Source organism: Hyla sarda, chromosome 5, assembly GCF_029499605.1.
Source record: "Hyla sarda isolate aHylSar1 chromosome 5, aHylSar1.hap1, whole genome shotgun sequence".
Lineage (NCBI taxonomy): Eukaryota > Metazoa > Chordata > Amphibia > Anura > Hylidae > Hyla > Hyla sarda.
The window spans coordinates 162,839,181-162,851,760 of NC_079193.1; the positions used below are offsets into that span (position 1 = coordinate 162,839,181).

Consider the following 12,580-nt stretch of genomic DNA (forward strand, 5'->3'; position numbering starts at 1 on the left):
TCCCCCGTCTCTCTCTCTCTCTCTCCCCGGTCTCTCTCTCTCTCTCCCGGTCTCTCTCTCTCTCCCGGTCTCTCTCTCTCTCTCCCGGTCCCTCTCTCTCTCTTCCCCCGGTCTCTCTCTCTCTCTCCCCGTCTCTCTCCCCGTCTCTCTCCCGTCTCTCTCTCTCCCGCCGTCTCTCTCTCCCGCCCGTCTCTCTCTCTCCCGCCGTCTCTCTCTCTCCCCCCCGTCTCTCTCTCTCCCCGGTCTCTCTCTCTCTCCCCGTCTCTCTCTCCCTCCCCGTCTCTCTCTCCCTCTCCCCGTCTCTCTCTCTCTCTCCCCGTCTCTCTCTCTCCTCCCCCGTCTCTCTCTCTCTCCCCCGTCTCTCTCTCTCTCCCCCGTCTCTCTCTCTCTCCCCGTCTCTCTCTCTCTCTCTCCGGTCTCTCTCTCTCTCTCCCGGTCTCTCTCTCTCTCCCCGGTCTCTCTCTCTCTCTCTCCCGGTCCTCTCTCTCTCTCCCCGGTCTCTCTCTCTCTCTCCCCGTCTCTCTCCCGTCTCTCTCCCGTCTCTCTCTCTCCCGCCGTCTCTCTCTCCCGCCGTCTCTCTCTCTCCGCCGTCTCTCTCTCTCCCCCCGTCTCTCTCTCTCCCGGTCTCTCTCCCTCTCCCCGTCTCTCTCTCCCTCCCGTCTCTCTCTCCTCCCCGTCTCTCTCTCTCTCTCCCCCGTCTCTCTCTCTCTCCCCCGTCTCTCTCTCTCTCCCCCGTCTCTCTCTCTCCCCCGTCTCTCTCTCTCTCCCCGTCTCTCTCTCTCTCCCCCGTCTCTCTCTCTCTCCCCCGTCTCTCTCTCTCTCCCCCGTCTCTCTCTCTCTCCCCCGTCTCTCTCTCTCTCCCCCGTCTCTCTCTCTCTCCCCCGTCTCTCTCTCTCTCCCCGTCTCTCTCTCTCTCCCCGTCTCTCTCTCTCTCCCCCCGTCTCTCTCTCTCTCCCCCGTCTCTCTCTCTCTCCCCCGTCTCTCTCTCTCTCTCCCGTCTCTCTCTCTCTCCCCGTCTCTCTCTCTCTCTCTCCCGTCTCTCTCTCTCTCTCCCCGTCTCTCTCTCTCTCCCCGTCTCTCTCTCTCTCTCCCCCGTCTCTCTCTCTCTCTCCCCGTCTCTCTCTCTCTCTCCCCGTCTCTCTCTCTCTCTCCCCCGTCTCTCTCTCTCTCTCCCCCGTCTCTCTCTCTCTCTCCCCGTCTCTCTCTCTCCCCGTCTCTCTCTCTCTCTCCCCCGTCTCTCTCTCTCCCCCGTCTCTCTCTCTCCCCGTCTCTCTCTCTCCTCTCCCGGTCTCTCTCTCTCCCTCTCCCGGTCTCTCTCTCTCTCTCTCTCCCGGTCCCTCTCTCTCTCTCCCGGTCTCTCTCTCTCTCTCCCCGGTCTCTCTCTCTCTCTCTCTCCCCGTCTCTCTCTCTCTCCCCCGTCTCTCTCTCTCTCCCCCGTCTCTCTCTCTCTCTCTCTCTCTCTCTCCCGGTCTCTCTCTCTCTCTCCCGGTCTCTCTCTCTCTCTCCCCCGGTCTCTCTCTCTCTCTCCCCGTCTCTCTCCCCGTCTCTCTCCCCGTCTCTCTCCGTCTCTCTCTCTCCCGCCGTCTCTCTCTCTCCCCCCCGTCTCTCTCTCTCTCTCCCCGTCTCTCTCTCTCTCTCCCCGTCTCTCTCTCTCCCTCTCCCGGTCTCTCTCTCTCCCTCTCCCGGTCTCTCTCTCTCTCTCTCTCCCGGTCCTCTCTCTCTCTCCCCGGTCTCTCTCTCTCTCTCCCGGTCTCTCTCTCTCTCTCTCTCCCCCGTCTCTCTCTCTCTCCCCCGTCTCTCTCTCTCTCCCCCGTCTCTCTCTCTCTCTCTCTCTCTCTCTCCCGGTCTCTCTCTCTCTCTCCCGGTCTCTCTCTCTCTCTTTCTCTCCCGGTCCCTCTCTCTCTCTCCCCCGGTCTCTCTCTCTCTCTCCCCGTCTCTCTCCCCGTCTCTCTCCCCGTCTCTCTCCCGTCTCTCTCTCTCCCGCCGTCTCTCTCTCTCCCCCCCGTCTCTCTCTCTCCCGGTCTCTCTCTCTCCCCGGTCTCTCTCTCTCTCCCCGTCTCTCTCTCCCTCCCCGGTCCTCTCTCTCCCTCCCCGGTCTCTCTCTCCCTCTCCCCCGTCTCTCTCTCTCTCCCCCGTCTCTCTCTCTCTCCCCCGTCTCTCTCTCTCCCCCGTCTCTCTCTCTCTCCCCCGTCTCTCTCTCTCTCCCCCGTCTCTCTCTCTCTCCCCCGTCTCTCTCTCTCTCCCCCGTCTCTCTCTCTCTCCCCCGTCTCTCTCTCTCCCCCCGTCTCTCTCTCTCCCCCCCGTCTCTCTCTCTCCCCCGTCTCTCTCTCTCTCCCCGTCTCTCTCTCTCTCCCCCGTCTCTCTCTCTCTCCCCGTCTCTCTCTCTCTCCCCCGTCTCTCTCTCTCTCCCCCGTCTCTCTCTCTCTCCCCCGTCTCTCTCTCTCTCCCCCGTCTCTCTCTCTCTCCCCCGTCTCTCTCTCTCTCCCCCGTCTCTCTCTCTCTCTCCCCCGTCTCTCTCTCTCTCTCCCCCGTCTCTCTCTCTCTCCCCCGTCTCTCTCTCTCTCCCCCGTCTCTCTCTCTCTCCCCCGTCTCTCTCTCTCCCGGTCTCTCTCTCTCTCTCCCGGTCTCTCTCTCTCTTTCCCGGTCTCTCTCTCTCTTTCCCGGTCTCTCTCTTTCCCGGTCTCTCTCTTTCCCGGTCTCTCTCTTTCCCGGTCTCTCTCTCTCTCTCTCTCTCTCTCTCTCTCTCCCGGTCTCTCTCTCTCCCGGTCTCTCTCTCTCCCGGTCTCTCTCTCTCTCTCCCGGTCTCTCTCTCTCTCTCCCGGTCTCTCTCTCTCTCTCCCGGTCTCTCTCTCTCTCTCTCTCCCGGTCTCTCTCTCTCTCTCCCGGTCTCTCTCTCTCTCTCTCTCCCCGTCTCTCTCTCTCTCCCCGTCTCTCTCTCTCTCCCCGTCTCTCTCTCTCTCTCCCCGTCTCTCTCTCTCTCCCCGTCTCTCTCTCTCTCTCCCCGTCTCTCTCTCTCTCTCCCCGTCTCTCTCTCTCTCTCTCCCCGTCTCTCTCTCTCCCCGTCTCTCTCTCTCTCTCCCCCGTCTCTCTCTCTCTCTCCCCCGTCTCTCTCTCTCTCTCCCCCGTCTCTCTCTCTCTCTCCCCGTCTCTCTCTCTCTCCCCCGTCTCTCTCTCTCTCCCCCGTCTCTCTCTCTCTCCCCCGTCTCTCTCCCCCCCCGTCTCTCTCTCTCCCCCCCGTCTCTCTCTCTCTCCCCCCGTCTCTCTCTCTCTCCCCGTCTCTCTCTCTCCCGGTCTCTCTCTCTCTCTCTCTCTCCCGGTCTCTCTCTCTCTCTCCCCGGTCTCTCTCTCTCTCTCCCGGTCTCTCCCCCGTCTCTCTCTCTCTCCCCGTCTCTCTCTCTCTCTCCCCGTCTCTCTCTCTCTCTCTCCCCGTCTCTCTCTCTCTCTCCCCGTCTCTCTCTCTCTCCCCGTCTCTCTCTCTCTCCCCGTCTCTCTCTCTCTCCCCGTCTCTCTCTCTCTCTCCCCGTCTCTCTCTCTCTCTCCCCGTCTCTCTCTCTCTCCCCGTCTCTCTCTCTCTCCCCCGTCTCTCTCTCTCTCCCCCGTCTCTCTCTCTCCCCCGTCTCTCTCTCTCCCCCCCGTCTCTCTCTCTCTCCCCCCGTCTCTCTCTCTCTCCCCCCGTCTCTCTCTCTCCCCGGTCTCTCTCTCTCCCGGTCTCTCTCTCTCTCTCCCGGTCTCTCCCCCGTCTCTCTCTCTCTCCCCCCGTCTCTCTCTCTCTCCCCCGTCTCTCTCTCTCTCCCCCATCTCTCTCTCTCTCTCTCTCTCTCTCACGGTCTCTCTCTCTCTCTCCCCGTCTCTCTCTCTCTCTCCCCGTCTCTCTCTCTCTCTCCCCGTCTCTCTCTCTCTCTCCCCGTCTCTCTCTCTCTCTCCCCGTCTCTCTCTCTTTCTCCCCGTCTCTCTCTCTCTCTCCCCGTCTCTCTCTCTCTCCCCGTCTCTCTCTCTCTCCCCGTCTCTCTCTCTCTCCCCCGTCTCTCTCTCCCCGTCTCTCTCTCTCTCCCCCGTCTCTCTCTCCCCCCCGTCTCTCTCTCTCCCCCCCGTCTCTCTCTCTCCCCCCCGTCTCTCTCTCTCCCCCCCGTCTCTCTCTCTCTCCCCCGTCTCTCTCTCTCCCCCTCGTCTCTCTCTCTCTCCCCGTCTCTCTCTCTCCCCCTCGTCTCTCTCTCTCTCCCCCGTCTCTCTCTCTCTCCCCCGTCTCTCTCTCTCTCCCCCGTCTCTCTCTCTCTCCCCCGTCTCTCTCTCTCCCGTCTCTCTCTCTCTCTCTCCCCGGTCTCTCTCTTTCCCGGTCTCTGTCTTTCCCGGTCTCTCTCTCTCTCTCTCTCTCTCTCTCTCCCGGTCTCTCTCTCTCCCGGTCTCTCTCTCTCCCGGTCTCTCTCCTCTCCCGGTCTCTCTCTCTCTCTCCCGGTCTCTCTCTCTCTCTCCCGGTCTCTCTCTCTCTCTCCCGGTCTCTCTCGCTCTCTTCCCGGTCTCTCTCGCTCTTTCCCGGTCTCTCTCGCTCTTTCCCGGTCTCTCTCGCTCTTTCCCGGTCTCTCTCTCTCTCTCCCGTCTCTCTCTCCCGGTCTCTCTCTCCCGGTCTCTCTCTCTCTCCCGGTCTCTCTCTCTCTCCCCCGGTCTCTCTTCTGGTCTTCTAGTTTGCCCTTGCTGATATGTGGCAATTATGAGACCCTATAGCTTCAAGCATGTACAAGAATGTTAAATGAAAGCTCACTTAACGCCTGTGCAATATACATTGGTGTCATACATGATGTCTGAAATAGGTGTGGTTGCAGAGGTGGGTGTTATAATACAGAAAGACAGTATTCCGTAGTGTGAATGGACCCTAATGATCTCATTGTAATCTATAAGGCTGTGTTCACATGGTGGAACATTCCACCGCCAGCAGAACATGCTGGCGCTAGGACCTCTTGGAAATGTGCCATCTCATAGACGGCAATGCATCTCTGTGCAGACTAAGCATCATGTGAACATAGGCTAATAGTGGCTTAAGGTTGATGTCATTATAATAGATTTAAAGGTGGGAACCATGATGTAATATTATTATACTTTTTTATATGGATAAACGCTTACGTAAACCTCAGCCTAGTTATATCAATCTTTGTACTGCTCCTAATTTGGTCACAAATTTATGCGGTGTCAGATTCTGTAGCTATGGAAACAGAAGTGGTTCAGTCTGTGAAGTTCACATCATATGTGTCTTTTATAAGGGGTTTTCAGATGACCTGAAGGAAAGTCAACCTCTAAAAATATGACCTGCAAATTAAGTTATTGTCAGTACCTGCATTGTAAACGGATTTTTTTTTCTGTTTAAATTATTAAAATTCTTTTTTTTCACTCAAAAGACATGCACAGATTTGTAAGGATGTAAAATAGGGATAAAGATTGCGTCCGCTCATCCAACATCAGTGCTACTTGCAGCTTCACAAGGTGCCTATGCTAAAGGTAATGCCACCTGGCAAGCAGACCATTGCCTCCCCCCTTCAGACACGCCAAAAATATCTGCTTCAATGTTTCACGGTCAGGTGCATATTATTACGTACAGTCCTGGTAGCAAAGGTTTAGGATACGCTCTGAGGCTATGTTCACATGGTGAAATGTCCACACAGGAATTTTCTGTGTGGACGTTCCACCAACAGCGGAGCGCTGGAAGGACCGCTTAGAGATGTACTGTCTCATAGACAGAAATGCAGTTCCTTGCGGACTACGCAGAAAGAATAGACATGGTTCCAGCGTTTGCAGAAAGAATAATTTCTGCACCAGAAACATCTGGCATGGAAATTCGTCCATGTGAACAGTGCAACAGAATCTAATAAAAAATCAATGGGACTTTGCTGCTGTGGAATGTTCGCGTGGAATTCCGCACGGAAATTCCACCATAATATTGAGGTTGCCAATGGATATATTTGCACGTAATTTGTATGGACGTTGTCCACTGCATGTTGGTGTTGTACCATCCATATGGGCCAGCTTCAGATGTGTGTCTTTTAGGGCTAGTTAATGGTTAATTTTTTTTTGTCTTCCTCTGAATCAATAGGGAGAAACAAAGTATTACTATTTACTACTTTCATCCATGTCCTTTCCCTCCGTTAGTTAAACTCTATAGATTTTAGCCTCTTCCTTCCGTAACTATGTAGCTGTGTGATACTGACTATGCTACATTCCATGGAACGATTACTGTCATTACTGTAACTTTATGATGAGTGGGGACTTTCTTTAATTCTTACTCCACTTGAAGAACCACTTTTTTTTGTAATCTGATAACAAAATCCCTAATGACATGGTGCGTTGTGTTATCCACTGAAATCCTCCGTTATGTCTGTCCTGTCGTCTTCTAGCTTCTAAGGATTTCCTGTATCTGTGACCAATCGGTCTATGCATGTAAAGCCCCATTCACATCCTGATTCGGGGCTTTGTTAACATTATACATCGGGATACCAGCATGTAAAGCAATCAACGTATCAGGCAAGCGCCTATTGAGCTAAATGGACTTAACATAGTGATTTAGTAGCTAGGTTTGGTCCTTTTCCTGTACTTTAGAGTCCCACACAAAAAAGTGTATGTTTAAAAAAAATGGACTGAACTACTGTCACTAGTAGTATAGGTTCAGTCCATTAAACTTTGTGTATACGCCACAGTGTTCGTCGGCATAACTTTTTCCAGTGTCCCGGTGTTCCCATAATGTGATGTTACAGGGGTCTTAGAGCCTGTTCACATCAGGTTTTTTTGCATCCTGTTGAAACATTCTTGTTTTGGGGGGGGGGGGGGGGGGCAAAATTATAACGGTACGAAAGGACACACAAAAGATGCTGGTTCCTTTATTCTGTCTTGTTTCAGAACAGGATGTAGATGGATATTTGTCAGATAGAAGTCAATGGCAACAAGGTAGAGACACAATAGCTCTGGTTACCAGTGCTAACATTTTAATAATGCTGAAAACTTTAACATGACAAGGGATTATCTAAAAATAAATAAATATAGTTAGTTGTTTGTTTTTTTTCCCCAAAAACAGTGCCACACCTGTCCTCAGATTGTGTGTAGAATTACAACTCTGCTCTACTCTCTTTATTGGAACAGAGCTTCAATACAACACGTAAACTGACGACAAGAGTGGGACTGTACCTGTAAGGCTGCTTTCACACTATAAAAATACCTCCGTTATAAATGTCAGTCATAAAAATCTTGAAAATCGGCTGTTAGAAAATCCCATTATAGTCTAAGGGATTTTTCTAACAGCCGTTTTAACCCATAATTGCCATTATTAATAACTACCATTATTTTGTGACGGGCGAATGAAAGGAAAAAACTGTTAAGCTAGTATAGTGTCTGTACCTTTTGTTTCATGGTGATCTTTGCCCCAAAGTTTATTTTTAACAGTATACAAAATGGCCAGCGTCTCAGGTTTTCACAGGTTGCAATGTGTCTCAAGGCATTACATCGCTAGTTGGGTGTTCAGTGGGAAGACTGTCTTTGTTTCAATGGTTGGAGTGACCACTGGGTGAGAGGGAGAAGAATTGTAGTTTTGCAACAGTTTTGCAACAGCTGGAAGCACCCTGGTCAGAGAACACTGGTCTATACCCACTGTGGGTCAGTGGGTGGAGTGGCTGGAGTGGCTGATGTGTGAGAGGGGAAAAAAGAGACCTCACACTTACAAACAAGGAATTATGGGATTTGTAGTTTAAGTGAATGAACTCCAACAGGAAATAGCCAGTTCACAAAAAGATAGCCTCAGCTTTACGATAACCTCACAACATCTTGGGGCCATTTAGCCCCAAGACCAGCACAATAGCACCTTCAACTCAGTAAAAAAAAAAGTTTTATCCTTGTGCAACCGAGGATTTGCGGAGTTTTCCCACCTTACATACTACATGTATTTACGTAGTGATATGTGTGTATGTAACCTTTGTTTGAGTTTAGAGATATATTTATACACATATACATAAACAACGTTCAGGACTCTGGGTCCAGCTGGGTGCTCTGCTGCTGGGGACAAGACTCAGTGTGCCATAAACATCATATCCAAATGCAAAGAAGAAGCGGCACTCCGGCATGGAAACAAAAAGTGTATGTGTGTGTATGTATATATACACTGCTCAAAAAAATAAAGGGAACACTTAGATAACACATCCTAGATCTGAATGAATGAACTAATCGTATCAAATACTTTAGTCTTTACATAGTTGAATGTGCTGACAACAAAATCACACAAAAATTATCAATGGAAATAAAATTTATCAACCCATGGAGGTCTGGATATGGAGTCTCACTCAAAATCAAAGTGGAAAACCACACTACAGGCTGATACAACTTTGATATAATGTCCTTAAAACAAGTCAAAATGAGGCTCAGCAGTGTGTGTGGCCTCCACATATCGGTATGACCTCTCTACAACGCCGGGGCATGCTCCTGATGAGGTGGCGGACAATCTGTGGTGCAACGTGGCGTTGGTGGATGGCGCAAGACATGATGTCCAAGATGCGCTCAATCGGATTCCAGTCTGCAGAACGGGCAGGCCAGTCCATAGCATCAATGCCTTCCTCTTGCAGGAACTGTTGACACACTCCAGCCACATGAAGTCTAGCATTGTCTTGCATTAAGAGGAACCCAGGGCTAACCGCACCAGCATATGATCTCCTCTCGGTACCTAATGACTTGTCTCTGGCAAGCACATGGAGGGCTTTGTGTCCCCCCCCTCCCCCCAAAGAAATGCCACCCCACACCATTACTGACTGGAGGATGTTGCAGGCAGCAGAACGTTCTCCACAGCGTCTCCAGACTCTGTCACATGTGCTCAGTATGAACCTGCTTTCATCTGTGAAGAGCACAGGACAACAGTGGCGAAGGCGAATTTGCCAATCTTGGTGTTCTCTGGCAAATGCAAAACGTCCTGCACGGTGTTGGGCTGTAAGCTCAACCCCCAACTGTGGCCGTCGGGCCCTTATACCACCCTCATGGAGTCTGTTTCTGACCGTTTGAGTGGACACATGCACATTTGTGGGCTGCTGGAGGTCATTTTGCAGGGCTCTGGCAGTGCTCCACCTGCTCCTCCTTGCACAAAGGCAGAGGTAGCAGTCCTGCTGCTGGGTTCTTGCCCTCCTAAGTCCTCCTCCACATCTCCTGATGTACTGGCCTGTCTCCTGGTAGCGCCTCCATGCTCTGGACACTACGCTGATAGACACAGCAAACCTTCTTGCCACAGCTCACATTGATGTGTGATCCTGGTTGAGCTGCACTGCCTGAGCCACTTGTGTGGGTTGTAGACTCCATCTCGTGCTACCACTAGAATGAAAGCAACGCCAGCATTCAAAAGTGACCAAAAAATCAGCCAGGAAGCATAGGAACTGAGAAGTGGAATGTGGTCACCACCTGCAGAACCACTTCTTTATTGGGGGTGTCTTGCTAATTGACAATAACTTCTACCTGTTGTAATGTTACCACAATGTAACTCCAAGTCAATCACACTTCTGTGAAATCACACTGTCCACTCAGGAAGCAACACTGATTGACAATCAATTCCACATGCTGTTGTTTAAATGGACACTGTCAGATACAAAAACTTTTGATATGTTGTAAAGCATGCAAATCCAATAGGTTTTGCAATTGCTTTCATTAGAAAATTTTCAGTATTTCATACTGAAAAAGCCAGTCAAACAACTGCCCCCCCTGCCTTCTTGGATACATACTAGTCCTGCTGTGTCCATGCATCATCACCTATGTCATGGACACACTTCCTTGATTGACAGCTGTGAGTGCAGAGCTCACAGCTGGAGGAAAAATCATCCCACTGTCAGCTTGTGTCCCGCTACTGTCTGTGAGGACAAGCTGGGAGTTGTAGTTCTGCTTATACTAGCAGAGATCTGTACAGTGAGGCCACGCCCCCTCCCTTTGAGGGGAATTATGACCAGTGAGCTAAATTAAAAGTGAAGCAAACAATGGTAGACACAGCTCTCCCTCTCGCCAACTCCACGACACGAGACTAGGACCGGACCCTCGATCCAGAGTAACAGCAAAGACAAAAGGCAATGTCCAGCGTGGAGGTTCAAGCACTTCTTGGAAGTTTATTCAGCAATTGGCCAACATGACAAACCGGTGACGCGTTTCGGCCACAGTGCGTACGATTAAGGCTGCGCACTGTGGCCGAAACGCGTCACCTGTTTGTCATGTTGGCCAATTGCTGAATAAACTTCCAAGAAGTGCTTGAACCTCCACGCTGGACATTGCCTTTTGTTTTTGCAAAATTAAAAGTGTAATAAAAAATAAATAAAGGTGCTAGAAAAATTTGATGTAAATGGTCAGGATTAGGTACTGAGTGATATATAAATTTTTTTTTTTTTTTTTTTGGATCTGACAGGTACGCTTTAAGTGTAGTGTTCCCCTTATTTTTTTGCGCAGTGTGTGTGTGTATGTATATATATTTGTGTGTGTGTGTGTATATATATATATATATATATATATATATATATATATATATATATATTATATATATATATTATATATATATATTTTTTTTTTTTGCTTCCTTTATTTGGAGAGGAACCTGCTTAGTAAACGAGCCCTGAACTGGTTGATGTTAGATCTCCTAGCCGCTCGGGGTTGAGCATTATTGTCATTTTGGGATCCACAGAGCCCATCAGCTATATATAGTGCAGTGTTCCCTGACTCGGACAGCTGTGCACTGGAATGTAATTGTTTTGCTGTCACTCGCAGGGTTAATGAATCATTGACAAGGTAACCTGCAGTCCCACCCTCAGCAAGGTTTAGTATCGGCCAGCACTTCCTTGCTGCCTGTTGCTATGAAACTTACTGGGAACATACCATTCCCGTGCAATGGGGGACACCAGGAATATAAAAACCCATACTTTTAACTCTGCTCAAAAACAGAAAGGGTTTAAAAAAAATGTATTTGTATTTTAAAATAGTTCTCTCTAGTTGCTACTGCTTCTCATCTGTACACCTATAAGCTGTCTACATGGAGGTGTTACAGGTGCTGCGGTTCACTTGGGTGTATCCCAGTCCCTGCTGGTTACACTTATGTGTCAGCCGTGAGAGAGCTCAGGCTTAATCACATAGTGCTACCAGTATGTGAGAGATCAGGGATGCCGCCCCAGAAATGGGGCACTCGCTGGCTTTTAGCTGTGCCATCTATGAGGCCCCTATGGGGCCACTCTACATGTGCCTTTAACTATTAAGATCCTTGCTGCCTTTTATTAGCTGATTGTCCCCCGAGCCTTGGAAATGTCCTTTATTGATGAGGAAAGCTATGAGTGTGACTGTGAAGATGACCAGGAGATCCCGTACGATGACACTGCTGACCGGCTGGACTTTGTGGAGGAAGGTAAATGGGGAGTTTGCCAGACGTGATCTTGTATCATAGCTACAGGCAGATGCTTTGTATGAGTGGAGACACCTTGTAGTTGTATTAGATCAAGTAAGGCTGCATTCACACCACGTTTTTGCAATACAGTTCCCGTATCAGGTTTTTGATGAAAAATGGATTCTTCAAAACCGGACTAAACTGTATCAAAACTTGTGTACAAATTTCAACCAGTATACAGTTAAAAACTGTATACAGTTTGAAAAATGATGTCCGGTTGCATCCGTTTTTTGAGAAAAAAAATGTACGGTTTTAACTTTTCACTCCATTTTGAATAAAGTTTCACTTGTTTGATTGAAATTCCAAGAAAAAAAACTGTGCAAAGTCAAAATCATATGGTGAAAACCGGATGGAAGCGTACGCACATATAGTTCTGTATGGTTCCCATTGACTCCTGTGACAAAAAAAAAAAAAATGTATACGGTTTAATACAGTTTTTCACCCGGACCAAAAACCGTGGTAGACTGTACAGGATGCAAAAGGGACACAACCTGATGCATCGTTTGGCATACAGTTTTCAATGGAGAGTCAGTGCATACGGTTTTCAATACGGTTCCATGCGGTTTTCACATTGAAAAAGTATACGGGAACTGTATTGCAAAAACGTGGTGTGAATGCAGCCTGACTATTACTCTGTCATATAAACTCTTAGACTCCTTTTTTTCCTTGTTTGTGCATATTTTGTATTTATAATTATTATATTATATATATCTTTTTATAAATAAAAATATTGCACTGTAGCACCATAGTTGAAATGAATATTGTAGTGTAATGCAAAAAATGTCAGCGTATGTGTAGCCTAAAACGGAAACCATGGTACCAATGCGAGCAGAAACGGAGAGCGAGCGCAGATATTCACATGCATTACATTTGCTGCAGACATTTCTTTGACTATCCTATTCAGCACAATGTAAAATTCCATGTACATGCTGCAGATCCGATCCATTCATATGACTGCAACTTTGGAATTTCAGTCTTTATTTATGCGTTAGATCTGCCAGGTGTGAATATTTTATTGGTTTTTCAATCATAACATAATAATCTGACAAAGTTCTAGTACAACTGGTCAGCTCAGGCTCCTGCGTCGTGCATTACAGCGCGGTTCTACAAAAAGACAATATAGGAAGTCAGTGTTTCCCAACCGGTGTGCCTCTAATTGTTGTA

At 49.3% G+C, this 12,580-nt stretch overlaps 1 protein-coding gene across 12 annotated transcripts in view; it reads left to right on the top strand.

Moving 5' to 3' along the window:
* Positions 1-12,580, top strand: part of TRAK1 (trafficking kinesin protein 1) — a 138,259-nt gene that overhangs the window by 44,180 nt on the left and 81,499 nt on the right. Inside the window, exon 1 of one of the 12 annotated variants that reach the window (XM_056520615.1) lies at positions 11,126-11,377. The exons of 7 other annotated variants lie outside the window; for them this stretch is intronic. In XM_056520615.1, coding sequence (XP_056376590.1) covers positions 11,278-11,377 — 100 coding nt within the window. In that variant the 5' untranslated portion in view covers positions 11,126-11,277. Of the gene's footprint in view, positions 1-11,125; positions 11,378-12,580 lie in introns of those variants that run through there. 4 more of the 12 variants (XM_056520612.1, XM_056520605.1, XM_056520609.1 and 1 more) reach the window with 4 other exon arrangements.